General features: G+C 44.3%; 2 protein-coding genes across 4 annotated transcripts; one reads left to right on the top strand and one right to left on the bottom strand.

The window, feature by feature from the left end:
* Nucleotides 1-1,909: 1,909 nt before the first annotated feature.
* On the top strand, nt 1,910-5,808 carry ANKRD39 (ankyrin repeat domain 39). 2 transcript variants are annotated; one of them, XM_073653695.1, is made up of 4 exons: nt 1,910-2,111; nt 3,197-3,300; nt 3,784-3,987; nt 4,690-5,808. In XM_073653695.1, exons 1-4 carry the CDS (start codon nt 1,988-1,990, stop codon nt 4,753-4,755), a joined length of 498 nt encoding a protein of 165 aa, XP_073509796.1. In that variant the 5' UTR covers nt 1,910-1,987; the 3' UTR covers nt 4,756-5,808. The 2 variants fall into 2 exon arrangements, with proteins under 2 accessions (XP_073509796.1, XP_073509795.1); XM_073653694.1 differs by having other exon boundaries at nt 4,686-5,808.
* Nucleotides 5,809-7,227: 1,419 nt separating this feature from the next.
* CNNM3 (cyclin and CBS domain divalent metal cation transport mediator 3) lies at nt 7,228-24,086 on the bottom strand. 2 transcript variants are annotated; one of them, XM_073653692.1, is made up of 8 exons: nt 22,636-24,086; nt 21,372-21,515; nt 17,824-17,976; nt 16,211-16,380; nt 16,036-16,132; nt 15,825-15,931; nt 14,406-14,541; nt 7,228-7,861 (listed from the first exon to the last, which is right to left on the bottom strand). In XM_073653692.1, the coding sequence occupies exons 1-8, from the start codon at nt 24,077-24,079 to the stop codon at nt 7,797-7,799; spliced, it is 2,316 nt and encodes a 771-aa protein (XP_073509793.1). In that variant the 5' UTR covers nt 24,080-24,086; the 3' UTR covers nt 7,228-7,796. The 2 variants fall into 2 exon arrangements, with proteins under 2 accessions (XP_073509793.1, XP_073509794.1); XM_073653693.1 differs by lacking the exon at nt 7,228-7,861 and adding an exon at nt 12,423-12,489.
* Between the last annotated feature and the right edge of the window lie 3,340 nt (nt 24,087-27,426).

Here is a 27,426-nt window from a genome sequence, read left to right as displayed (position 1 = left end):
TTATCCTGAACTTATTATTATTTTTTCATTCTAAAAACTGACATACTGGAGCCCAGACGGCCCCCATAATAATCAATGGGGCCCCTCTACTTCCGTCTACATCAGTTGTGCAATAGATCCTAAAATGGAACAAACAGGACAACCGAACACAAGTGTGAACATGGGCGAAGAGGGTGTCCTTGAACCTGTAGATCCAATAACAGAACTAATTCTTGAAAAACACTAAATATTTTCATTATGTAATCAGAAAGCATCCCGCAAACCACACCGCATGTCCGTCAACCATCCCACAAAGCAGCCAGTAAAAGAAAAGGGATTTTAGTAATTCTTTGGGGGCCGTTTTGGCAACTTTTTTTTTTAATAAAAAGAGGTAAAAATGCCACCTTAAAATACATGCTTTTTAGTGATTTTTTTTTTTTTACCTTTTGATCGTTTTTTTTTTTTTATGAGTTTTAGTACCTGCATATTTTATATCTTTTAATATTATAGTCATGTCATTTTTAGCTCAAGGGATTCCAAGACTCCATGTAATTCTATGAGATCTGTGATGTCCACGGTGGTTGGAACCAAAGATCTCAAATTTGGACTCATCAGAGCAAAGCACAGATTTCCACTGGTCTAATGTCCATTCCTTGTGTTCTTTAGCCCAAACAAGTCTCTTCTGCTTGTTGCCAGTCCTTAGCAGTGGTTTCCTAGCAGCTATTTTACCATGAAGGCCTGCTGCACAAAGTCTCCTCTTAACAGTTGTTGAAGAGATGTGTCTGCTGCTAGAACTCTGTGTGGCATTGACCTGGTCTCTAATCTGAGCTGCTGTTAACCTGTGATTTCTGAGGCTGGTGACTCGGATAAACTTATCCTCAGAAGCAGAGGTGACTCTTGGTCTTCCTTTCCTGGGGCGGTCCTCATGTGAGCCAGTTTCTTTGTAGCGCTTGATGGTTTTTGCAACTGCACTTGGGGACACTTTCAAAGTTTGCCCAATTTTTCGGACTGACTGACCTTCATTTCTTAAAGTAATGATGGGCACTCGTTTTTCTTTTTTTCTTGCCATAATACAAATTCTAACAGTCTATTCAGTAGGACTATCAGCTGTGTATCCACCTGACTTCTGCACAACACAACTGATGGTCCCAACCCCATTTATAAGGCAAGAAATCCCACTTATTAAACCTGACAGGGCACACCTGTGAAGTGAAAACCATTTCCGGTGACTACCACTTGAAGCTCATCAAGAGAATGCCAAGAGTGTGCAAAGCAGTCATCAAAGCAAAAGGTGGCTACTTTGAAGAACCTAGAATATAAGACATATTTTCAGTTGTTTCACACTTTTTTGTTAAGTATATAATTCCACATGTGTTAATTCATAGTTTTGATACCTTCAGTGTGAATGTACAATTTTAATAGTCATGAAAATACATAAAAATCTTTAAATGAGAAGGTGTGTCCAAACTTTTGATCTGTATATATATAATAATTATATACAAAATTGTAATAAAATAGAAATATATTAATAGCCATAATATATCAATCATAACTATAATTATATATATATGTGTATATTAATAGTAATAAAAATAGAAATATAGATCAATAAAAATATGAATATATAATATATATAATAGTAATATATAATAAAGATAATCATAATAAAATAACAGAAATAACAATATCAATAATAATTATATATATGTATAGTAATAGTAATATAATAATATATAAAAAAATATATAATAGTAATAAAATAATAGAAATATAATTATATATATAATAGAAATAACTCTATAGTAATAATAATATAATTAATAATGAGCCATTGATAGAACGGAGATAATTAGACTATGCTATGCGCGCCATCTGCTGGCTGGTTTTAGGTAATGCAGCTACAAAGGAAAAGTGTTTTCTTGCCACTTGATTGGCTGGAATCCTCCTGCTGTGATTGGCTCCTGTAGGTTAGACATGGCGGCTTAGAGCTGCAGTGTGCGGAGCAGCCATGAAGCCCGGCCGTGTCTGCTGCTCGTACCCCGCAGAGGGGAAGGGGCCCGGGTGTGACGTGAGCTGCTCCGGGGCGAGTCCGGGAGTGCGGGAGACGGTGCAGGAGATGGACTTCCAGAGAGGTGACGCACCGTGTGCCGGCCTGTACACCGCACTGCACTGGGGTCTCATTATACCCGTGTGCTGGTACTTGTAGTCCCCCAACCACCGGGAGTGTCATGGGCTGTTTATTAGCAAATATTAACCCCTTCCTGCTGCAGCCAATTGTGGCTCTTGCGCTTTGTTTTTTATTAATGGCCCCATTCATATCTTGTGCTTTTATTTTTTTCATCTTTCTCTTTTTTTGGGGGGGGGGGGGGATGTTTGATTTAAACAAATTGTTCAGTTCCTATAATTGTGTATTTTATAGGCCGGACGCTTGTGGACATGGCGATACCTGATCTGTTCTTTTTTCGTTTGTGCGGATTACATGTGTATTCTGCAGCATAAACCCATTTCTGTGGGGTTTTTTTTTACTGACAGGATGGACGTGCTTCAGATTTCAAAAACGCTGCAGTTCTCAAATTGTCAGGGGGAAAAAAACAAGCGTGTGCAGGAGATTTCTGAAATCTCATAGCTTTTGCTGGTACTTGTAAATGCAGCCATTTTTCAGATTTAAAAAAGACCGCTAAAAAAAACTCTGCGTGTGTGCATAGCCTAAGGACCCGTCAGAGGTTTGGCTGGGGGTCTGGGCACTGTTGAAGAGCAGAAGCGAGAGTGCGAGTGCGGCTCATCTTCAACACTGGAGGCCCCCCTCAGAGGGGAGCAACTACAGAGTTTCTTTCTCTGGAGGACCTGTTCTGTCCTGTATTACACTGACGACTCATTGATCAGCATCATCTCTGTGTAATGCTTTATTTCCCCAGAGGTGGCGCTGCAGGGAAATAGGGCATTGACTGCTGCACATAACACCTGACCACTGGGGGTCCTAACAGGGAGACGCTTCCAACAAGTAGTGAGGAGAGCCGCTCTACAAAGGCACGTTATTGACTGGACCCAAAGGGACTTTATGGTGACCTAGTCACTCTCTCGATCTGTCGGGGTCTTTGCTCACAGACTCCCCCCAGGAATTCTTCTAGCATGGCTGTATGTGTAAAGGTATAATGCTGTGTGATCTACAATGACAGAAGAATGGTGTGTGATCTGATCTATAGTCTGATTATTCCAGGCATCTGGGCAGCTGCAATGGATGGAGACCTGATGAGAGTCCAGCGATTTATCGAAAAGGGAACAGATCCCAACCTGCCAGACAACTTTGGCTACACTGCCCTGGTGAGCAAGGCCGATGATCTGTATTACTTGTGTCATTTCTTTTAGGCCTCATTCACACTTGTGTATTTTACATCAGATCTGCCATCACGTACAAGGGGTAGTCCAGCTTATGATGACTAGGGATGATTGACAGGACTCTGGTTCATCAGTATCCAATGGCCGCTGTTTGAGAGTCCTACAGATCTCCTCCTATCCGCCAGTACACAGGTTGGCCGTTCTCTCGCTCGGCCGCCATAGAATATTGATATGATTGGAGCCGAGTCCTGCAATAGATTTGCTCTGTACAGATGACTTATCAGACGGGTGGGGTCTGACACCCAGAACCATCACCGATAAGCAGTTCAGCTCCGGTAAGGATATGGCGGTGCCTTTCACATGAACACCTCTCATCCTTGTGGACAGTGACATCCTGACTGCATGGCGTCACTTACAGCGCAAGTTTATATTTTTCATTAGCCTTTTTTGCTTTTGTTTTTCATGCAGCATTATAGCAGCCGACATGGCCACTTACCAGTGTGCAGCTTTCTGCTGAAGAGCGGCGCTGACGGTAACGCCCAGACACACGGCGGCAGCACAGCCCTGCACCGTGCCGCATACTGCGGCCACAGCCAGGTAGTGCGGCTACTACTGGAGAATGGGGCTGACCCCATGAAGACGGACTCAGACAGGAGGACGGTGCTGCACAAGGTCAGCTATTTCCTTCGCACTGCTTGTGTCCTTTTTTTAGTGCTCTTTCAGATGTCCATGATAATCGGTCTGATGTCTGATCGCAGGGCACGGACTGGCCACACATATCCTGACCCAAACGTGACAGCTGAATATAAATGTATGAGGCTGTCACGTTTGGGTCAGATGAGTCCGTGCATTGCGATCAGACATTGGACCGATGATCATGGACATGTGAATGAGCACTTATTTTTACCCTATCTTTTACTTCTCTACTGTGACTTGCATGATCTGTGAAGTAACTCCTAAATAAATTAAAGCACCACTCCAGCGTTTTATTTGATTTCACTGCCGAAGTGGTATTACTAGTCTAAGTTCCCTGCCCCTAGTATTATACTTACCAGCTGCCGTCGTCTTCTCCTAGTTGTGACCTGCCGGATGGCTCCAGTGTTTGCCGGGTGAGCCGAAGGTGACTTCTCAGTGCGAGTCTATAAGAGCCAGAACGAGGCCCTCATAGACCTACACTGAGAGCTTGTGAATGATACCTCTGACTTAGGAGAGGCACAAGGAATAGCAGAAGACTGCGGCTGATAAGTAGATTACTAGGGGCAGGGATTTTCGGTACAACTACAGCACTGAAATTAAAACTTCTAAAGTGGTGTTGGTGCAGCCCTTTTCTATGTGGGTCCATATATATTTACGTGTTGTCTCTTGGACAGGCAGCAGAAGGTGGTCACCGAGAGCTGTCCCTTTATCTTCTACAACACTGTAAGGGGCTCTTGGATGTAAAAGACTGCAGAGGACACTCAGCCGCAGACCTCGCGCCATCCAGTATGGCCGACGTGTTTTCCTCTTAAGACTTTGGAGACGTCTCATACCGTATGGCTGCTGGCTTCGCTGACAAGAACATTCTCCAACCATAATAGGGCGGCACGGTGGAATGATGGGACTGGTTTAGCTACAAATGGGTTGTGCTGGAAGAACGTCCTCATTACGTGAGTGGATGAAAAAGAAATCCCTTTTGGGTGCGTGCACATGGATGGAGGCAGATGTGAGGCCATATTCTATACAAGTAGAAAATCTACAGCAACAACGGGAATGAGATTTTACCAAATCACATCCAGGTGGAACTGTAAAAGCATTGTCTTAACATCTCCTATCCACAGGATACATGATAAATGTATGCTTGCTGGGGTCTGATCATCGACACCCCTACTGATTGTGGAAATATGGCGGCAGGGTCAAAAGTCCTGTGTGAATGAAGTGTTTGTAAGCATGTGTGAGCAGCTCTTCATGTACCGTCTACAGGAGTTAAGACACTTAGGGTATGTGCACACCTTAAAGGGAACCTGTCACCAGCTTTGTCATATCAACTAAAACTATCACCCTATTCAGCGCCTGTGCTGACTTCTATAAATGCATATATAATCCTGACTCCCCTTGTCTACCCCCCCCCCCCCCCCAAAAAAAAAAAGTTCTCCAGAGCTGTATGTTAATCCTGTTGGTCCGGTCTGCCCTGAGAGGCATCCATTCTGGGATTTCTACCCCTCTTCCCGGCTGCTGCTCGCTGTCCTCCTGCTTTGATTGACGTGATTCTTCAGGATTCTCATTCACTTTGCTGGCATCAGGAAACCCTTCAGGTTTTGTGACATGTGTATACAACCTTAGGCTACGTTCCCACAATGAATTTTTGATGTTGCAAAATTTCCGCACCTACCGCATAAATTAGGTTACTTGCGGTTTTTGTCTCTTGTTGGTACGTAAAGTGCTGCAGAATATGTTGGCGCTATATAAATAAAAATATTATGTCACGTTTAAAATAAAGCTGCTTCCCTTTTGATACTTTCTGGAATTTGGCTTTGACAAAAATTTTAGTATACTTAGATGCGGATTACATGCGTCTTTTATGTGGTTCCGCCTCGGAAACGCACTTAAAACACGTGCATTTTTCACCTGCGGCATTTCCGCACCTAATGTAAGTCTATGTGGAAAATCCACACAGAAAACTCGGCAAATTGACATGCTGCAGATTGGAAACTCGCACCGCAGGTTAGTTTATGCTGCGTTAACAAGAAGCCCAGTGGGTGTGAGATCTCCATAAATCCCATCCACTTTGCTGGACCTGCAAAAATTATGCAGCTTTAAAAGCTCCTCGTGGCAACATAGCCTTAAAGAAGCCTTCAACAAAAATGTTTTTAGATGTAAGGTTTTTTTTCTCTTAATGCATTCGCCATCTTCCCTGATTTCCAGCACCACTCTGATCCTCTTCTGACTCGCTGGGTCACACTGGCGTTTATGGGTGAAATGTAAGTGGCTTTCACAATGCCTCATTCTGACGCTCCATAGGCCTAAATTGTTAAAGTGTCTTCTGGTTCACACATGGACCCCAGTGTAATCCAACAAGTGGGAATGGAAATCACACGAGTTAGAAGAGGATTGGAGCGGCACTGGAAACTGGGGAAGACGGCGACTGGTATTTTAAATCACCTACCCTACACAGGTTTAGGGCATAAAACATATATGTGTATGTCCTTAACCTTTCTGATGTGTAGGGTAACTATATTAAAAATACCAATCGCCGCCTTCCCCAGTTTCTCTTATATTTTTTGGGGGAGGGTGGGGGGACGACAGACTACTTCTGGCCTAGTCCATACTGTATCTGTGATCACTGTTGGCGCATACCTCCAGGAGTGTGTACGATCAGGATGGATGCGGAGATATCTGACCATTATAAGAACCTAAATGTATGCGGCACGGTATAAGTTTCAAGCTAGGACCACTGTCTAGGAAGTCAAGTCTACTGCGCTTTCCCATGCTGGGAAACGGAGGCCGAAAGAGCACACTTTCAGGGCGTTTTTCCAACGTACTTTAACAAAGGCTATGTACATGTGCATCTCACAAAATTAGAATATCATCAAAAAGTTAATTTATTTCAGTTCTTCAATACAAAAAGTGAAACTCATATATTATATAGAGTTACAAACAGAGTGATCTATGTCAAGTGTTTATTTCTGTTAATGTTGATGATTATGGCTTACAGCCAATGAAAACACAAGTCATTATCTCAGTAAATAATTAGTTTCACTTTTAATATTGAAGAACTGAAATTAATTAACTTTTTGATGATATTCTAATTTAGTGAGATGCACCTGTATATTGCAGGCGAGGTACATAGATGTCTTAACAGGGAACTTTTGTGGGATCAGTGGTGGCGTCAGCAGCCAGACCCCCTAGTGAATATAGACTGATATTTCTAAGGTGTATATGTAATAAGCCTTTAACTGTGTTCAGGATTGCAATGAATAGGATAAAATCCATGGCAAATGTGCATCACGACCTACATGATATACATGTAGGGTCGCAGAAAACGTTTCCATGTGGACATAGTTATCACACACCACCGATCAGGAGGATAATCTGTTTTCATAGTCATAAATGTTTCCAATTTCCAGCCCCGACCCCCGATTAGCGGAATACAAAATAAACATATAGCATATCTATGTATAGATCCTATAAAGTAGTAATAACCCTACACCTTCACCAGCTTCAGGCGCTCCCTCTCCAGGAGACATGGCAGCAGGGCTGCTGTAACACTATGTACACACTGCTCTGAGGACGGAGTCACTTGGAGAAATGTCTGCAGAGCTATGGCGGATGTGGTGTCCCTGTGACCTGCCAGAGGACATCCATCGCCTTCATGCTTTCTTCACTCAGTACTGTTCATTGTAGAAAATGGCACATTGAAATGGCATCGGTAAGATAGCGTCCACTCCAGTGAGGAGTTTCTGGTCAAGGTTGATCTGGCCAGGCTTCTCGGGTGAGGTAAGTGGTCAGGGGGACTTCTCCTCCGCCCACCGCGGCATTCCAACATCTGTCTTTACTTCCTTCTTTGTTTCTGGAAGGTCAAATATACAGTTATCATATGTCCAGCTGCTTATTGTAACACATTCATGTCACATACAGGAGAAGATTTGCAAATACTGAAGTGTAAATTCTTGATGTAGTCATACCAAGACCTCAATGGATCCGAAAAGGAGAAGTCCCAGGTCAGAGGAACGTGTGATCAGCTCAAGTGCTCAACGGATGAAGCAAACATTGACCACATACACAGAGACCACTAAATGGTGGAAGATGCAGGCAGCAGATATTCATGAGGTACAGTGCAACCAGTGAGCCGTCAGGATGCACAGAAATGAGAAAGTACAGGGACATTCCCATGTATAAAAGTGATCACCTGGCAGAAAAATCTGCTCTCATGGTATAGTCACTAGGCGGTCTGAGCGCTAGTACTGATTTTGCTATGCATCCTTAAAGATAACATGCAAAATCGAGGTGGCAGGTTAAAAGTAAAGCTTTGGCGCCTTTATACTAATTCTATAGTTATGTTTAGTGAAGAAATCCACATCCTGGTTGTTCTTTAATCCACATTTGAAGTTTGGATGTAATAACCTTTTTGGTGGACTGTGGGTAGGGTCTTCAGCTCTGCCCTGGCCTCTCCACCTGCCTCTGGTGTCTGTATGTGTCTCCTTTTTTAAAGTTCACACCAGCGCCGACCTCGCCGCGGGCAGCGCTTACGTAGATTACTCTCTCGGTGGTCTTCAGCAAAATGGCGCCACATGTGCAGATGTCTGTTCAATAATTTCCATTTGGGTAAGTGCTGCCATTTTACTGAAACCAGCCAGGAGATGAATCTGTGTGAACTTTTAAAAAAGGAGGCTCATGCAGACACCAGAGGCAGGTGGAGGGGCCGGGGCAAAGCCAAAGAACCTAACCACAGCCCCAACCCTATGCACCAAAAGGTTATTACACCAAATGTTCAAATGTGGATTAAAGAACAACCAGGATGTGGAGTTCTTGACTATCAAACAACGAGGCGTGGAGATAGATGGAAAGGTGCACTTAATTGTTTGGCCGCGCCCTGATGCACCAATTCTTGGTTTGAACAGTCCCTTTAGGCTATGTGCCCACGAAGCAGAAAATTTCTGCAGCGTTTCTGCATGTTCTTTTTGACGCGTTTTTACATGCGGATTTGACTTGCATTTTTCAAATACATTGGGACCTCAAATCCGCATGCCGAAACGCACAAATAATGGACATGCTGCGGATTTTTCCGCAAGGAAAATCCACTGCGGAAAATCCTGCAGCATGGGCACAGAACATGCAGATTTTCATTGGGGATCATGGGGCACGGATTACCAAGCGTTTTGCAAGCATTTACGCTACGGAAATTCAGCAGCGAAAACGCATAGTGGGCACGTAGCCTCAAAGTGAGTAAACACTATAGCCAAAAATGTCATCTTTGTAGTAGCTTTACCAGATAAAATATTCCAGTTCCTGCCCACGTCAGAGCAGTGCTTGCAAACTTTATAGCAAACAGCTTATAACTGCACTTCTTGCCTAGGAACCGGCCACCTCTGGACCAAGCAGGAAACTTCTTGAGAATGGGAAGAATTTTTAATAAGAGGCAAATTCCAACATTAATTGCCTTTATAAGCACTTTAAAATTTCACCCATTTTAGAAGATGAGACGACCTCTTACACTAAATATCTCACAGTATATTTGCAAATCATCTCGTGGTCAGTTTGGCAGAAAAAGCGAAAAGCCGCATAGCTGTAGCCAGATCTCCGAGAAGGCAGAACAAACTGGCTGCTCCGGTCTGCCTCACTAATTTAGACTCCTCAAAGTGATTTCTCAAGTTTCAAGAAGAAAGATCCTGATCTGCAGCCAGACGGAGCCGGTCACACTGCATCTATTGTTACCCATCACACCGCTCCTCTTCTGATACAGGAAATATTGTAACCTACCTGACAAAGGGATCTTTATCCGTGGTAAACGCCGCTGAGAACGGCAGTTAGACGAACACAACATTTTTTTCCCTATTGTGCAAATCAATGTGCCATAAAGACGATGAATGTGGCTAAAAGCGGCAGCGAAACTCCAAAGACCCAGTGTGACCAAGAGAACAGAGAAGCGTCGCCCAAGAGCGGTGGACAATGGGTATAAGAGAAACCTGATTCTAGAATAGATTTCATTTCAGTACTCTCCATGCTCAGTCGCTTTAAAGGGAATCATCAAAATCCAACAATTATATAAATAGTTTTTTTTATGTTAAAGGGGTTATCCAGCCTAGGGTTACAAGCCTACAGTCCCTCAATGAGTGTACAGACCTGTGCATCTCCACATCACATGCACTGTATGGCGCCGAGCACAAACAGTCATGTGACCACAAGTATGTGATTTGCAAACATGTTGTTACATTCCAACTAGACGTGTCTGGCCTCGCTCAATGCAAGTCTAGTCGGAATATGGCTGGGAGTATCACATGACCGCCCACTTCTGGCACTGGAGAATCTTCATAGCGCACACATTACATTTTTTGTAATCTACTAGATCTCCTTGCAGAGATCCAGCTGTGTAGTTAGTTCTTTCCAATAGCTGAGTCAGAGGCGCCTCACGTAGCTAACCAGAGCCCTACGCTGTACTGGCGAGAAGCAGGGACTCTGAAGACGCATTGTCTACAGCAGTGTGTCTCCAATCCAGACGATATCCCATGTCACATTCAAGCTTTATAATAGTGTTGGATACTGAATTACAAGATCACTACCATAGGGGTTTCTAGAGAGACAGTTTTCTTCCTTCCGGCAGAGAGCTAGTTTGCATTTGTAATTATTATTTTTCTAACATTTTGCTTTTTGTTTTTTACAAGGCCACTGCTACTATTTTACCTTCCATTACCAAGTGTTCATTCTGCTTTAATGTATTCTCCTTATACAGTACTCCCCATAAATTAGTACGCCCCCTTTGAAAGTAAGACTTTAATCAATATCTTACTGAACACGAGAACACTTTCCAAAATCTTTAGTTTTCTGACAAATCTATTGGGTTGTACTCATTTATGCTAGGGATCTGAATGGAGGGCTTGGGTTCTGTTCCCATGGTTAAGACTCATTGGTCCCTCGAATTTCATGGCTATTGGCAGACAACTAAAATGTGTGACAGAAGAAATCATATTGCACTCATGCTTGTAGGCATGGGATAGAGCACAGCAAACAGCAACGTGTAAAGGGAATCTATCATACAGGGTTTTCCATCTATTCGGGAAAACTTGCAGACTGTATTTAATTCATCCATCATTTCCGTGTGTGATGCAGAAGCCGCTCCGCTTATTGCTTCATTTTCCCATAAAGGATATAATATTCATTTAATTTAAGTGGTTTTCTTGGTTCAGAAAAACAAGCTGTTCTTTACTCACTTTCCTGGTCCCAGCACAGTCTCCGCTTCTGCCCTGGTTTCTGTTCATCAGCAGCAGTGCTGATGTTTCGTCGACAACGCTGCAGCCAATCACGGAGCTCAGCAGCTCATTTGCAGAGTCCTATCGACGACAGACAGAGACAGGGGCAGTGGTGGAGACTCAGAGCTGAACCCGGGTAGTGTGTGTAAGGCAGGTTGTTTTTTTTTTTTTGTTTTTTTTTTTTTAACAAAAACCTGCATCTGGGGACAGAATTTTTCTGAAACCCAACAACCACTTTAAAAGGGAACCCGTCACCAGATTACCCCAATATAAACTACAGCCAAGACCCTAAATGCCTCTTTTACAGTATTCTGGCAAGATATATACAGGTCCCATGCATCCTCTACATTGTCCGAAAATCTTCCCATAAAGCGCGGTCTGGTCCAATGGGCATCACTGGTCTAGCTTTGGTGTCTCCTCTCTCCTTGCCATCGCTGTCTTCCTTCCCTGTTTTATGTGGATGAAGTGTCCATCATCCAGTGTCTCCTGCGCTGATCCGCTGAGGGCAGGTCAAAGTACTATAATGGGCATGCACCGCATTTACTTCTAGGTCATTGGCCTCTCCCGATGTATGTACATTACAGTAGTGTGCAGGGGCAGAGCGAAGTACACCTGCACAGGAGCGAAATTGGGGGACACAGTCATCCACATGAAGAAGGGCATGGGGACAGGCCTGAACAAGGCCAGCGATGCCCTTCGGACCGGCCAGATGGGAAGAATAGAAAACTTTTTTTGGGGGGGGGCTATATAGAGTGCACGTGAGACCTGTATACTTTTTGCTAGAATACTGTAAAAGGCATTAAAGGTAGTGGATGGAGTTTATATTGGGGAAAGCTGGTGACAGGTTCCCTTTAATGGCTGAATCTGATCAGAGGAATTACAGAAAGAGACAGCCTTTGATGCAATCGGCCAGCGTGCAGTAGATTACAACAATCATCAACTCCAGCTATATAATTATCTGCATTTTGGGATCAGATATCTAAGAGACTGGAATAAAGACTGGGTAAAATCAGATAGAAATTTGAGGAAAAAGATGCCATGATAGATTCCCCTTAATTCACTCAATGTGCAAGCGTGATCGTGCAACAAGCAGAGGAAGAGGGTGGGTGTACTGATCCATAAGATCACCGACATCAAGCACAATACATACTTGTATATAGTTACCTCTGCGTTACCAGCTATTAGCTGACACTCTCAATTGTGCCCATAACTGGAGTGTTGAAAAGGAGTGCTGGAAATAGATAGGGTTACAAAGAGAGAATGATGAGACCAGGGGCACGATACATGGTACTCCAGTAGGGGTCCCCCAGATTTCAGTAAGAGACCCACAAACTACAGACTGAGGCTGTAAGGGCATTTGGAGAAGTCCTTGCAGAATATTTTTAGACAAATCAGAAGCAAAACCAGATCCTATGCAAAAATTTCTGCAAATTGTGCGGCACCTTTGTCACTTTGCACAGCAAAAAGTGAAATCCACAACTTTATGGAAACCGGTCACTAAAGTTGTGGTTATTAGACGACCGCCCGGTGGCTATATGGTTGATAAATATCTCTGTATTCCCCATGTTCAAAGAGTTGAGTTTACTAGGATGGAGAAATGATTGATTAGTGTAGACATGGCCATATTATTACAGCTATCTGGGTGGTGCGGCAGCAGTGGCTGCCCGGTCCCCTCGCTGTCAGGACGCTCACTCTGCCGTGATTGATGCACCACCCAACATGTGAGGTCAATGCGAACAGCCATCAATCAAGCCAGGGTGGATGTGCTACAGACAAGAGACCATGACTATTTAAAGGGAATTAATCATCAGAAAACGACCTCCTGTTTAAATCACCTTTCAGTAGTTAAACACATTGCCAAAATGTTTTTTTTTTTCATATCAAAATCTGTATTTAAAAAAAAAAAATAAAAAAAATTAGTAATCTTGCAGTTTTCACACTGGCCATTTGGGGCTATTTTAGACTCATACATCCTGTCCTTCTAAAGCCGTTTTCTTAATATCAGAGGTAGGGTTACAATGATTGATAGCACCTCTGTACACAGCTGTTAACACAGGATCTATGAATCACAAAAGGTGATGTCACAGCTGGCCGTGATGTCACAGCTGACCCTGCAGCCCCTGAATTCCTAAGAATTTGTGCACACGCTCAATAGATGCTTCAATACAAAATAAAGTGTCAAAGTCTGTTCATTGCAGCAAATGCACATGTGCATTTCCTGAAAAAAACAGAATGTTTGAGTCCATAACACCCTCAATAGCCAATACAGTAAAAAATTCATATATTAAATTTTTTTTTAAAATACAGATGATAAAAAATAAAAACACATTTAAAATAAAAACTGCAGGTAATTTTCTGCATTTGAGCCTTCAAGCAGCCCCAGGATGCTCTAATATCTGCTTTGATGACAGGTTCCCTTTAAATGCAGAACTAAGATGCGGCACACAGTAGCTCATGCTGAATGTATAGCCCCTCAGTCTGGTAATGAGGATATGTGAATCCTCCCATCACGTGTATTGTGGATTTTAAGTGCAAAATTTGGCACTAATAATTCAGACCAATTAAACCCCATGTGACCTCGGCCGCAAAGCACTTTCCCCGTCTTCTCTAAAACCGGAGAGGCCGATCCCTCTGGTGCCAATTTATCTCATAATCCCATACTAATGGGAGCTACGGAGCAGTGAGCAACAATGTTACCGCAACCCCTTCATGACCGAGCCAGTTCTTATTGTTGTGCTTTCGTTTCTAATCCTCAGTCTTTCTGTTAGAAATGAAAGGGGTGCACAGAATGAGTCAATAATACAAACCTGATTCGGCTGTGTGCCTTTATGGTTTTACTTTTTTTTTTAGTTTTAGGAAAAACAAATGAGGTAAAGAATGATAAATTTGCAAGGAATAGTGAGCATGTGACATCAGCTCACTATACAGTCTAAAAACATAGCAAAAATGCTCCAAATGACCCCCCTCTTATCCAAACCGCATTTCTTGTGACAGATTTATATAATATACAAGTAGACCATCTTCCTTGAGACCAACCTCAAAAAAAAAGACAAATTTTTTAATGCAAATTTTCATGGTCATCTTCAAGAGGTTTGACGATATCATGACTGGAAGTCCCATAATCTAACACATTCGTGTTTTACGTACCTGTACCGGCGTTCTTGTCATTCAGCAGCTGGGTCTGGCTGTTCGGAAAGATCCTCAGTTCTATGCTATCAGGAGACTGAGCACTGAAGTGCGAGTGTGAGGTCCGGAGAGCGTTCTGGTACTGCAGACGGGAGACCTGAGTACAATGGCGATCCATGTGTTAGACATTCAGCAGAACATTGGCGTCCTACTTCACTGGAGCCTAAAGACGCACAATGCTTACTGAAAGCATCAGCACTGCTTCCACCTCAGTCTACAGATCAGCGGATGAAGGAGCAACAGCGGATGAAGGGGCAACAGCGGATACTTGCATCATCTCATCCTAGCCAAATCCTCAGGTGGATTACTAGGTCCCACTGCTGGGCCTCCCACCAACCACGAGAAGGGGTCCCATGTTCTTTGCATATAGTGAGGCGGTCCACAAAATGTATGAGTTTGCTGAAGGTACCCGAGTGCTATACAGTGCCATCTCCATCAGACCCACAGATGTCAAGTGGAGCAGGACTACGCCTAAAAACCCCAGCTCCAGTAAACACGTAATAGGAGACCCCCTTTTCTCGATTGGTGGGACATAGCAATCAGACATTTACCATCTACCTCATGGATTTGTCAAAAATGCTGTTGCAATATGATATTTCGATGAAAAGGACATCAAATCCAAAAAGTGTCACAGAAGAAAAGGCCACACTTACTAATCCATGGTCACAATACTAATGTACTGCAGGATGCAGCAGTCCCACTCCGCCCCGACGATATACAGCAGAGGTACAAAACACTGATGAAAAACCACCACCCATCATCTATGAGAGAGAGGGGGGCTTAAAATTATAAATGGCGCAAGTCACTCAGATGTGTAGTGCACCATGTAGCTTACTAGACATAAGGGCCCACTAGCCATAAGGGCCCGGCTTTTGGTTTTGGCTTTAATCCCAAGTTATGTTACAAGGCTTATTAAGAGTCTCAATAGTGACTTTTAGGATTGCTACTTCCTATAGGTGGCACAAGAGTTCTAGTCCTCTTCCTCTCTGAAGAGACAATTCGCATATTTCCCAGAGGAGCATTGCGGCTTAAGTCTCCTCACCTCAGCATGTCAGGCTTGCCATGTCACTCTCCACAAGGAGAAACATTACCCCTTGGATCATTGAGCAATCATGAAGTCACATCTCAATTTAAGTTTATGAGACTCTCACAGACTTATATTAAGAGCGTGTGACCATTTGCTATGACTCCTGGTTGGTCAGAATTTGCTGTTACAAGATGATGGATCAGGACCGTAGCGGCACTGAGAAGAGCTGAAGAGGGTAGGTGGTAAAGCGTATTACTAGGGGCAGAGAACATGGATTACTGATACCACTCCAGCACTTAAAATAAAAAAACAAAACGCTAAAGTGGTGCCTTAAGAAAAGGTTTGTCCCTCACCTTGATTATCTGGAGGTCGGATAAGGCTCTGACAGAATAGTCTGGACAGTAAGAGCCAGAATCTGCAGACTCGCTTTGGTCTTGACTATTGGTAGGAGTTTGGTGACCTAAAAAAAAAAAAAAAAATACAATACAATAAGAGTAGGCCCTGTATCTATAGATATAAATTCATAGCTGTGTGGTCCAGTACGTTTTTTTATGATGTTCTTACCTACTAGGCAGGGGCTCAGTGCAGCCACACCATAGTATGTAAATGCCCCATTCTCAAACTTAAGACCTTCTTTTCCAATTTCCACCTGTACTCTGCCCTGAAAGTCAAAGAACACCAAGTCAGATCACTGGAGTTCACAGCAAGCCTCCATAAACCCTGCATCTTCTACACTCACCTGCAGAATGAGAATAAAGTAGTCCACAGGTTGGCTCCGCAGGTACAGGTAGTGTTCAGAGGCAAGGCGGTCACTGTCGTCAAACTTCACCTCCTGGGTGACCCCTGGAAGCTTCAATAAGTGCAGGAGGACTTTTTCTGACACTCGGGAGGTGCTGAAAAGCTCCACTTCTACCAACGAGAACAAGTCAGCACAGATTTACTGGTTGTTTTCTGCCCTGTGCTTTTTACAATCATACTAACAAAATGCAACGAATGCTATTCTACTACTATTGTGGACAGACAGACTCTCCAACCGGAGCATCTCTGCCCAGAAGTGAAGATGTTCTGCACAGAATAATACGAAAGGTTTTTATTAGAGAACATATTCATGTACTAGAGATGAGCACAAAGATCTGAATCCCCTCTGGTCCGGTGACCAGGTCAGTCCCCTGCAGCAGTGTTCATTCCTGCGCTCCGTATAGGTGTGGGCACACTTTCAGTACTTACGGCAGATCTTTCTGCTGCAAACACTGTAGTACTGGCAAATAAAAGCTTTTTTTGTGCATTTTTTTCTCTCCATTCATTAGAATGGAAAGAACTGACATGATGCAAGTCTGAAAAAAAATGCTTTGAATGTTCAAATCTGCAGAGCAAAAAAAAAAAAAAAAGCAGTGTGTGTATGAGATTCCAGAAATCTCATTCACTTTGCTGGTACTGTTAGGCTATGTTCACACGGTGCGTTTTTGCAGCGTTTTATTTTAATGCAAATTTTAAGCTGCTTACAAAAAGCAGGTTTTGCTTAGTTTTTGGTGCATTTTTTAGTGTACATTTATTTCTTGTGCATGCTGATAAAATTTAGTGCATAAAAAAAATTTGATTCAACTTAAATCAAGTTTTGGCTTTAAAAAAACACCGCAAAACCTGATACCTGCATTTTTTGCAGTGTTTTTTGCACTACCCATGACTTTCAATGGGCGAAAAATGCTGCAAAAAACGCTGAAAAAAGTGACATGCAGCATCTGCAAAAACGCAGTTCTTTGACAACAGTCAGGAAAAAAAAACAAAAAACAATGTGTGTGCACGAGATTTCTGAAATAGCATAGATTTTGCTGGTACTGTAAAATGCAGCTGAAAATGTGCACAAAAAAAAAATAAAAATAAATAAAACACGCTGCAAAAACGCAACATATGAACATAATCTAAACCTCTGCTGCGTACTAGACCCTTGTGATACGATGTACATCGCAGGAGCCAAGTAAATGACAGAGGACGGGAAGAGATTAGTCAGGGCAGAACCTTACACTGCCCTTGAGGACCAAATTGGACGATGGGACAGGGTGGTCCGAATCCATTTACTCATCTTTATCGTGTACTCTTTGATCCTTTTTCTTACATCAGTGCAGCCGTACTGCAAACACCAACGATCTAGTCTAAGCCATGTTTCTGACGAGATGTAATGCAGAAAATGGCTAAGCCTTAAAAACCTCCTCACAAGAAGACGCGTCAGAGCTGTATCTTCACATTGAAGCGTCTTTTAAACAAATTCTCATAATTCGTAAGAAACGCTGCATTCAGGATTGTGAGGCGCCACGATGCAAGTGTCCAGGGGAACACTCCTAGGGAAGAAAATACCTTGTGATAAGAAGCGCTGAGTCGCCAGTAAGAGTTGGGGTGACAGCTTGACTTTCTGCTCTGTGTCAGCGGTCTTGAAGAAGGACAGGTCTTCCCCACCACGAGGCAGGGGCATAGGCTGCACTCGGGGACGTTTTTTCTTCACGTTCTGCTCTACAAAGAGGATATAGGAAGGCGGACATTAAACATTTACTCATGTGGCCGATCACACCCGATATGCCGCTTCACCTTTATAGCTGGCCTTACACATGAAAGGTGTGCCAACGTTACTATAAACATGACGGCATGAAGGACGTGCATGTTTATCCCACACCAAGAAGGGGACAAATTTCCGGCAGCAGATTATATTCTATGCAGACAAAGAACTGAGCATATTGCAATAATCTGTTTTCTGGGAGAAGAGTCAAGAGGATCCAATCACATTACAGATTTTTTTTTGCATACATTTGGTAAGACAGTTTCTGTAGTACACACTAAACATATTCATAATCCCTGTGCACCAAAAGGGTGTCTTTTAGGTATACGTTGCGCCAGTATGGGTCAGCATGCCACAGTATAGGAAAGTGTAGTCTACCATGCTTTCTTATGCAGTGGGGTACAGAAAAAAAAATTAAGTATGCCATGGTGGCAATCCACGGGTCCAGGGTTTAATCTGACCAAAGGCAACATCTGCACAGAGATGGCATGTTCTGTCTGGGATTATATGGTTTTCCTACATGTACACAAGTTTTCTCCCACACATAAAAATACAGGGGTATCTCACTAAATTAGAATATCATCAAAAAGTTAATTTATTTCAGTTCTTCAATACAAAAAGTGAAACTTATATATTATACAGAGTCATTACACACAGAGTGATCTATTTCAAGTGTTTATTTCTGTTAATGTTGATGATTATGGCTTACAGCCTATGAAAACACAAAAGTCATTATCTCAGTAAATTAGAATACTTTATAACAACAGCTTGAAAAATGTTTTTAAAATCTAAAATGTTAGCCTACTGAAATGTATGTTCAGTAAATGCCCTCAATACTTGGTCGGGGCTCCTGTTGCATCAATTACTGCATCAATGCGGCGCGGCATGGAGGCGATCAGCCTGTGGCACTGCTGAGGTGTTATGGAAGCCCAGGTTGCTTTGATAGCAGCCTTCAGCTCGTCTGCATTGTTGGGTCTGGTGTCTCATCTTCCTCTTGACAATACCCCATAGATTCTCTATAATAGATTCTCTATGGGGTTAAGGTCAGACGAGTTTGCTGTCAATCAAGCACAGTGATACTGTTGTGTGTAAACCAGGTATTGGTACTTTTGGCAGTGTGGACAGGGGCCAAGTCCTGCTGGAGAATGAAATTTCCATCTCCAAAAAGCTTGTCGGCAGAGGGAAACATGAAGTGCTCTAAAATGTCCTGGTAGACGGCTGCGCTGACTTTGGTCTTAATAAAACACAGTGGACCTACATCAGCAGATGACATGGCTCCCCAAACCATCACTGATTGTGGACACTTCACACTAGACCTCCAGCAGCTTGGATTGTGGCCTCTCCACTCTTCCTCCAGACTCTGGGGCTTTGATTTCCAAATGAAATGCAATATTTACTTTCATCTGAAAACAACACCTTGGACCACTGAGCAACAGTCCAGGTCTTTTTCTCCTTGGCCCAGGTAAGACGCTTCTGGCGTTGTCTATTGGTGATGAGTGGCTTGACACAAGGAATGTGACACTTGTAGCCCATGTCCTTGATACATCTGTGTGTGGTGGCTCTTGAAGCAATGACTCCAGCAGCAGTCCACTCCTTGTGAATCTCACTCCAAATTTTTGAAAGGCCTTTTCTTAACAATCCTTTCAAGGCTGCGGTTATCCCGGTTACTTGTGCACCTTTTTCTACCACACTTTTTCCTTCCGCTCAACTTTCCATTAATATGCTTGGATACAGCACTCTGTGAACAGCCAGCTTCTTTAGCAATGACCTTTTGTGGCTCACCCTCCTCGTGGAGTGTGTCAATGACTGCCTTCTGGACACCTGTCAAGTCAGCAGTCTTCCCCATGATTGTGGAGCTTACTGAAACAGACTAAGGGACTTTTTTAAACGCTTAGGAAGCCTTTGCAGGTGTTTAATTATTCTAATTTACTGAGAGAATGACTTTTGCGTTTTCATTGGCTGTAAGCCATAATCATCAACATTAACAGAAATAAACACTTGAAATAGATCACTCTGTTTGTAATGACTTTATATAATATAGGAGTTTCACTTTTTGTATTGAAGAAATGAAATAAATTCACTTTTTAATGATATTCTAATTTTGTGAGAAGCACCTTTATACTGAGATTAATTTGCTTCCCTGGAAAATGACCCGGGTGTTAAGAGACTAAATGGCAACCACTACCCTCATCCTGCCCTCCAGCTCTCTATCGCTATGCGAACATGGAATTTTTTCGAGAAGTAGCTTGGAGTGGATTCGCTACAAAATAAAATGGAAAAAAAAAAAAAAAAATCACCTAAAACAATGCTTGAAAGACTTTCCCTATTTATTCCAATGTTAACCCTCTCTGCCGATCATATGTACAGGTTTTTGAGTGTCATCCCATCCCCCCACACTTTTCAGGTTTTGGATGCAATGTAAAGGCAGCTTGTGCACTCAACACAGTCACATCGGTAATTTGTGAGCGTGACTGACCTGTGTTTGAATAAGGGTTCTGTACCCGACCCAACACCAGGCATCACAGGATTGCAGAGGAGCATGAATATCATTCACTTGGATGGAACAAGTTATAAAAAAAGATGTGCAAAAAGATTGGCAGGTGGGACGTCAATGCTGGTAGTCTGTGACAGTAGGACCCTGGGCTGTGGAGTCAGTAAGTCAAACCTGACTCCGACTCCACCGCACGGCCTCACTACTGAGCGTGTACATAAAGTGCAGCACAGATTCATCTCAACTAAGAGCCGAGATCCTGAGATCAGGAATAGGACATTTCATAACTTTCCTAAATTCTTATGGAAGCATTTACATCACATTCTGCATTATACTAATGAACCCAATTTATTATATATTTTAGGAGTTGGAGTTGCTCCATTTTATACCTACTCCACCAAAATAGACACGGACTCCAACTCCACAGCCCTGGTCACACCAATGCAATGTGAACTTCCTCGGCCAGCACTCGAACGCCGGCATCCTGGGCGCCTCTTGTGACGTGGGTGCTGGACCAGGGCTTAGCGTCCACATCTTTTTTGTCACCTCTAGTTATGATTTGTTACTGGGCAGCCGCTTCACCAGAAGATCATTACGAGGCGGACATGCCATAATAGCAGACTCTAGGCCGGCCATGCACAGCAGGCCGGTTTCAGACCAGCAGATTATTACTCAGCGTGCAGCACGGACAACACACTGACGGGGGAACATAACCACTGCTGCAGTCGTGAGGATCCAAGTTTACCGAGGGTCTCAATTACTGGATATTTCGCAGCCACTGAATGATGGCGATCCCAGAGCCACTGCCCCCTTTGCGTGTGACCATTTTCACCAGCCCCCCCCACAGCCTAAGCTCCTTACTGCAGTCTTCAGACTCATCCAGGATCTCGGATTTTATTATTTCTTCGATAACGTCTTCCAAAGTGACCAGACCCATCACCTCATAGAAGGGGTCTCCTTCTCCTTCATTGTTCACCTTCTGTACAATGGCCATGTGGGACTTGCCTAGGAAAACATGGTATAAGCACAAATAACAGGACATGATTATTTAGAGAATTTCATAAAGGAAAAAGATTTCATGTCACTTAAGATCCTTTTCCATGGGCCGACTGGCGGCACGGTACGACCAACTTTTACCGATCGTTTCAATACCTGTTTACACAGACAAAAAAAAAAATAGTATACTAGACCGCTCAGTGCACATAGGCTGCCATTGTTTTCAGCAGTGCGAGTCCTGTTTGATGCATCGCTGAGAAAGATTATTTTTTTGTTTTGTTCTGCACAAAAGACCATTTTACTTGATATACGAGCGTTTTTTGCTCGTTCATTGAGTGATCTGCAGCCTGTTTACACTGGAAGATAATCATAAAACGAGAGTTTACTACACTCGTTCCTGATTATCTTGCAGTATAAATGCCCCTTTACAGCACCTGGACTATTACTGCATGAAGACCACGGAAAGAATCACAGACTGGGTCTCCTCACATCTCCCCACTATTCATCCAGCCTTTAAGCATCTTCTGCCCCAATTCATTTTAAAATTATCCCCCACATCTAAACTTCACCACGGGATTCCGAACCAGGGACGCCTGCTGTCCAGGCTCTGCATCCAGGTCTGCCTTCCTATACTGCTGTGATCCCGGACACAAGGCCCTGATGGTGCACTTAATTTAGTGGTCGGTTCTGGAGTCTGAATTAGATTTAGGATCTGGTTTGTCCAGACCCTACATCCTAGACAGCACGTCTGCCTCATGAGTTCAAACTGCTGCTGTGACCTGATGCACAGGGCAATGATGCTGGTCAAGGGTCCACATTAAATTTAGGGGTCTGAATTAACTTCAGGGTCTTATTTTGGATACTGAATTAGGGGACTTATTTCAAGGATCTGATCTGGTTCTCGGATATAATAAATCTTGAATGCAAATAGTTCTACAAAGTTTATAAATCTTTCCCAATCTAACATCTATACTGCTGGTATTGAGCTCAAACCTTCTCACGGCCACAGACCTTCACTAAATCTAGCAGAGCTTCTCCTACTTTACGCAACTTTATTTTTTTAGTTTTTAAACAGCGGACACAGGAATTTGCATCTAGACCCTCCTTGAACATGGTAAGAACCCCTCACCCTTCTTGAACTCCTCCAGCACGGCGTCCAGCTTGGTGTCACTGAATACAAAGTGGACAGGGTGACTGTAGAAACGTGTAATGGTGCTCAGAGGGGTGCAATCTTCGGGGTCCACAAAGGCCAAATCTTTCAGGTAGAGGATGTCCACAATGTTGGATCGCTCATTCTCGTACACGGGAATCCGGGTGTAGCCGCTCTCCATGATGCTGGACATGGTGTTGAAATCTAACAGGGCATCGCCGGGTAGCATGAAGCAGTCTTTCACAGGGGTTAATATATCTTCCACCGTCCTGTTCCTCAGCGCCCCCTTGCTGAATTCATCCCGCACCAGCTCGCTGTAGGGATCCCCACATCGGGCCAGTTCTAATATCCGCAGTCTCAGGCGACAGCAGCTTGGGTCCTGCCCAAACACCTTCTCCAGGACCCAGGATAGAGGAAATGAGACCGGCACGGGCAAAAGCAAGAAGAAGTGGGTGAGCCACAGACACTTGGATGCCAACCAAGGACCCCAGACAGCAGTAATGGCAGCTGGCAGGGCCTCTCCAGCAAATAAGAGCAGTCCGGCTGCTGAAAAGATGGCGCCAGCTATGGAGTCTAAGGCATAGTAGAGCAGGACGGCCACAGCGGCATTAGTGATACAGCACAGGGTGAGAAGGGAGAGGAGCGTGTAGCCGCCCCATCGAGTCCTGAGATAATCCAGGCGGGTGGCACCGGACCTTTCCGAGGGGGAGCCCCAGTCCTTCAGGATGCCCAGTTCTGGGGGTTCCAGAATGAGGGTGCTCAGCTGTAGGCCCCGAAGCAGGCCGGAGAGCAGGACGCAGACCACGATGAGTAAGGCCAGCAGCCACACATCCAGGTAGTCCCTCTGCGAGAAGAGTGCGCCCTGGAGCCTAGAGGTGGGCGAGAAGCGGGCACACTGCTGCTCGGCCCTCACCCAGGGCGGCTTCTCCTCCTCATCCTCTGCCACAGTGACCACAGTGTCACCCCCGGGGTACACGCTCCAGGCTGCCCCCTGCCGGACACACAGGTTGTACAGGAGGCCCTTCCCCCCTCTCAGCCCGTCCTGCACCCGCACAGTGACCAGGCCCGAGTGCTCCCCGCACACCACGAACTCCTCCAGCAGGTGCACGGGGGCGGCAGTCGCAGGGGCGCAGCCCTGGCCCTCGGGGGCCCCAATGGACAGCCAAGGCCAGGTATCATTCCGTAACCCGGAGCCATAGAGCCGGAGACGGAAAAGTGACCCAGGACGAGCCCTGATTACACCTCCACTCATAGATACTCCACTGCCATCTTCCAGTCGCAGTCCTACCACCTGGGCCTGGTCCCCGGCCTCACCTACCAGCGAGGCCGCTCTAGTTACCCCTAATGCGGCCACAAGCAGAAGCCGCACAGCCGCAGCGGCCATGTTGGTAGAGGCAAAAGGTAAAATAGCCGTCCCACACATACACCAAGTCCAGCAGCCAATCACAGGGCGCCGCTCCTACTGCAGTCCAACCAATAGGAATGGCCGCAATCTCTACCAACCAATAGAAATCAAAAGGTATGCGCACTGGGCGTGGCTACAAGCCGGGCTGCTGTAAACAAGGAGGGGAGCACGGAGAGACTTAACCCCTTGTGCCCCTGGAGGTCAGGATTAAAAAGAACGTAGAGAAAAGATTACTGCACAGAACAGAGGACGCATTATGTGGGGACTGGCACAGCGAGTACCGCGGATAAAGCCGGGGGGCAGCACCTGGGCCAGCAGCAGCGGAGGGGACACATCCGCATTCTGTGCATTCCAAGCCGGGCATCAAATTACATCCCTGCAGTCTGTCATTGGAGTGAATGGGAGTCACAGTGAAAACCGCGTCGAACACGTGCAGCTGCTGCGGCCGCATACACCTCAGCTGTCAAGAGCTTGGCTTGCTGTCAGTGAATGAATGGGCAGTGTCCCTGTGCGTCCTGGGCCCGGACCTCCCTCCTATGTGACAGGTGCACACAGCCCAGCACATGCTGCCATCCAGTCACTGACAGCAAGCACAGATCTAAACTGTCAGATCCTAAAATACAAAGTATATTAGAAAAGTGTCAAACATTTCATTATGGAAAAGATAAAGTGCCACGCCGGGGTCAAACAAACAGATATAAAAAGTATATTTTGGGTGGGGGGCAGTTGGACCATTTTCCATCCTTATGTCCGTTTTTACACCAATTAAAAAAAAAATGATAGAAAGCCGTCAGATTCTTATATTAATAATTGCCATGGATCAGTGAGGACCTGATGTGCGACGGCTGGATGGTTTTCGTACGTTTTTGTTGCGCACCCTGTGAGTCACATCAGCGGAGCGCACCCTGATAGTCTTTCCTTCCGCTTTCACACTGCGTTTAGTCGGGATTTGGACGACAGGTCCATAGACTATAACGAGGAGTCGCCGTCTGCTCTGTCGTGCATCATTTTCTGGCATATACTCCTACCGGAGGTGGACACTTACACTGCGGTCACACGTTCAGTATTTGGTCAGTATTTTACATCAGTATTTGTAGCCAAAACCAGGAGTGGGTGATAAATGCAGAAGTGGTGACGTGTTTCTATTATACTTTTCCTCTGATTGTTCATCTCCTGGTTTTGTCTTACAAATACTGATGTAAAATACTGATCAAATACTGATAGTGAGACCGTAGCCTTAGACACAGTCTACTACAGATCCAGGTGTATGTTCCGTCACTCAGTAAATCAAGTCCTGTTCTCATCCATTTCTGTATATCAGACTCCGCTATTCAAGTCTATGGGAATCAAAACAGATAACATTCAGTTTTAACTGATTCATTAGTAATGGAAAAAAAAAAGTCTCAGACACTTTACCTCCTTCAATTTTAAAAATGGAAGAGGGAAAAAAACAATGAAAAATGAATGTAAAAACGGGCAAAACTGATGACACACGGGGGAGGAAAAAAAAAATGATGGTCCATTTTGACTGATGTATAAACTAAAACGAATGTTCATAAACAAAGCAGCTTTATTTAACCCATGACATAAAGACAAAAAATGCAGCATCAAAAACATGATTAACATGTAAGTAACCTACCGTAATTCACATTACTGGCGCAGAAATTCTGCAGCATCAAAAACTCACCAGAAGCCGATGGTGGGAGTGTAGCTTTAGGTCACTAAGGCTATGTGCCCACGTTGCGGAAATGAAGCGGAAAATTTGCTCTTCATTTCCGCATGTCCTTTCCAGGAAAAACGCATGCGGAATTTCTCAAGCGTTTTTCGCGCGTTTTCGACATGCAGAATTGCCTTGCGTTTTTTATTGCATTGAAAAGGCAATTCCGCATGCGGAAACGCAAAATTGACATGCTGCGGATTTTAGTGCGCATCAAAAATGCTGCGGAAAAATCCGCAGCATGGGCATAGAACTTGCGGATTCTCATTGGGAACCATGGGGTGCGGATTAACAAGCGTTTTGCAAGCGTTTCCGCTGCGGAAATTCCGCATGAAATGCGCTTGTAAAACGTTACGTGGGCACATACCCTTATTCCTCTCTCCATTGAGAACACATGCACACCCGGCCCTGCTGAGTGCTCTGTATATAGAGAAGGCACACAGAATAACTTCCACTTGCAATGCTCATGATACAACTTTTGCTCCCCCAGAATACCTGGCACAGGTCATGGGCATTAATATTGGACAGTAATTTGTAGAATTTATATGCAAATTGCCTCTTTAGAGAAAAAGAGGTCTTGTACTCTATAGCGCCACCTATTGATTTTATATAGTACTAATAGAAAAATAGGCCTTGTTGCCGGTAGCAACCGATCACAACTCAGTCTCAATTGCGCATGCGCATCGCCCTACACTCATGTTTTAAAGGGGATGGTTTGACATGAGTTTTATATATATATATATATATATATATATATATATATATATATATATATATACACACACACACACACACAATACACATTTCTATATTGCTTATTAGCCTTTGGAAAGTATCTGAAATCCATTAATATTGGGTTTGGGGTCGGTTCACTATATTATATCTTATTTACTTGTTTCTCATTTCATTTTTTTCACGTTTCTTCTAGTTCTTTTTCTTCATGTAATTAATTTTACGTTTAATCACTATGGTGGGGGAAACAACCCCATCACTTCTAAACACATTTATTGTTATGATACTGTAGCACCCCGAGGACTCGGCTGCTACAGGGGTATTGCACCTCGAACCAGAGGTGTGGTATTCCACTCCCGGGTAAGGATGGAGTGTGGGACTGAGCTCAGATTGCTGCATGCACTACACTCATCCCATTTCCGGGGGACAGAACTACGGTACTCCCACCAGTTAGATGTGCAGGTACGACAGCGTCTGTCCCTGGCTGGAGTGGGAGGGGGGGAGGAATATCCCAGTGGTGCAGGAGCAGAGAGGGGAGGGACTCTGGGCATAGGAAGGAGCCCATTGGTGGCTAGTCACCTGGGCTCGGGTGTCAGAGGGAGTATAAAAGGTGGGCACCATCTTAGGAGTTCAGTCAGACAGAAGAAGAGGAGAAGAGTAGTGACAGGGAGCAGCAGCCCTGTCTGGGTGCTGCTCCTGAAGGGAGCAAGAGAGAGAAAGACAAGAGGAAAGGAACAAGGAACAAGGAAGGAATGGAACCTGGAGAAAGGCCCAGAGACATGAAGGAAGAGGGAACCCGAACAAGCTAGGAGTCAGCGGGTGAAGGGTTGGCAGATCAGGGTACCGGATCCCGAACTGGTGGAGGCCACTTATCCTCAGCCAGGAACCGGAGGTTGTGGCCACGTCTTGGCGCGAC

The sequence above is a fragment of the Phyllobates terribilis genome, unplaced genomic scaffold, assembly GCF_046119375.1.
Source record: "Phyllobates terribilis strain yellow unplaced genomic scaffold, ASM4611937v1 Scaffold_11__3_contigs__length_659146591, whole genome shotgun sequence".
Taxonomy (NCBI): Eukaryota; Metazoa; Chordata; class Amphibia; order Anura; family Dendrobatidae; genus Phyllobates; species Phyllobates terribilis.
This window is presented reverse-complemented; position numbering and strand designations above follow the sequence as displayed.

Coding starts and splice junctions, on each gene's coding strand:
- CNNM3 (XM_073653692.1), bottom strand. CDS start 24,079: ATGTGTGGGACGGCTATTTTACCTTTTGCCTCTACCAACATGGCCGCT. Junction 17,977..21,371: donor GGATGAGTCTGAAGACTGCA/GTAAGGAGCTTA, acceptor TCCTCTTTGTAG/AGCAGAACGTGAAGAAAAAA. Junction 7,862..14,405: donor TGACAAGAACGCCGGTACAG/GTACGTAAAACA, acceptor TTGACCTTCCAG/AAACAAAGAAGGAAGTAAAG.
- ANKRD39 (XM_073653694.1), top strand. CDS start 1,988: ATGAAGCCCGGCCGTGTCTGCTGCTCGTACCCCGCAGAGGGGAAGGGG. Junction 3,301..3,783: donor ACTTTGGCTACACTGCCCTG/GTGAGCAAGGCC, acceptor TTTTTCATGCAG/CATTATAGCAGCCGACATGG. Junction 3,988..4,685: donor GGAGGACGGTGCTGCACAAG/GTCAGCTATTTC, acceptor TCTCTTGGACAG/GCAGCAGAAGGTGGTCACCG.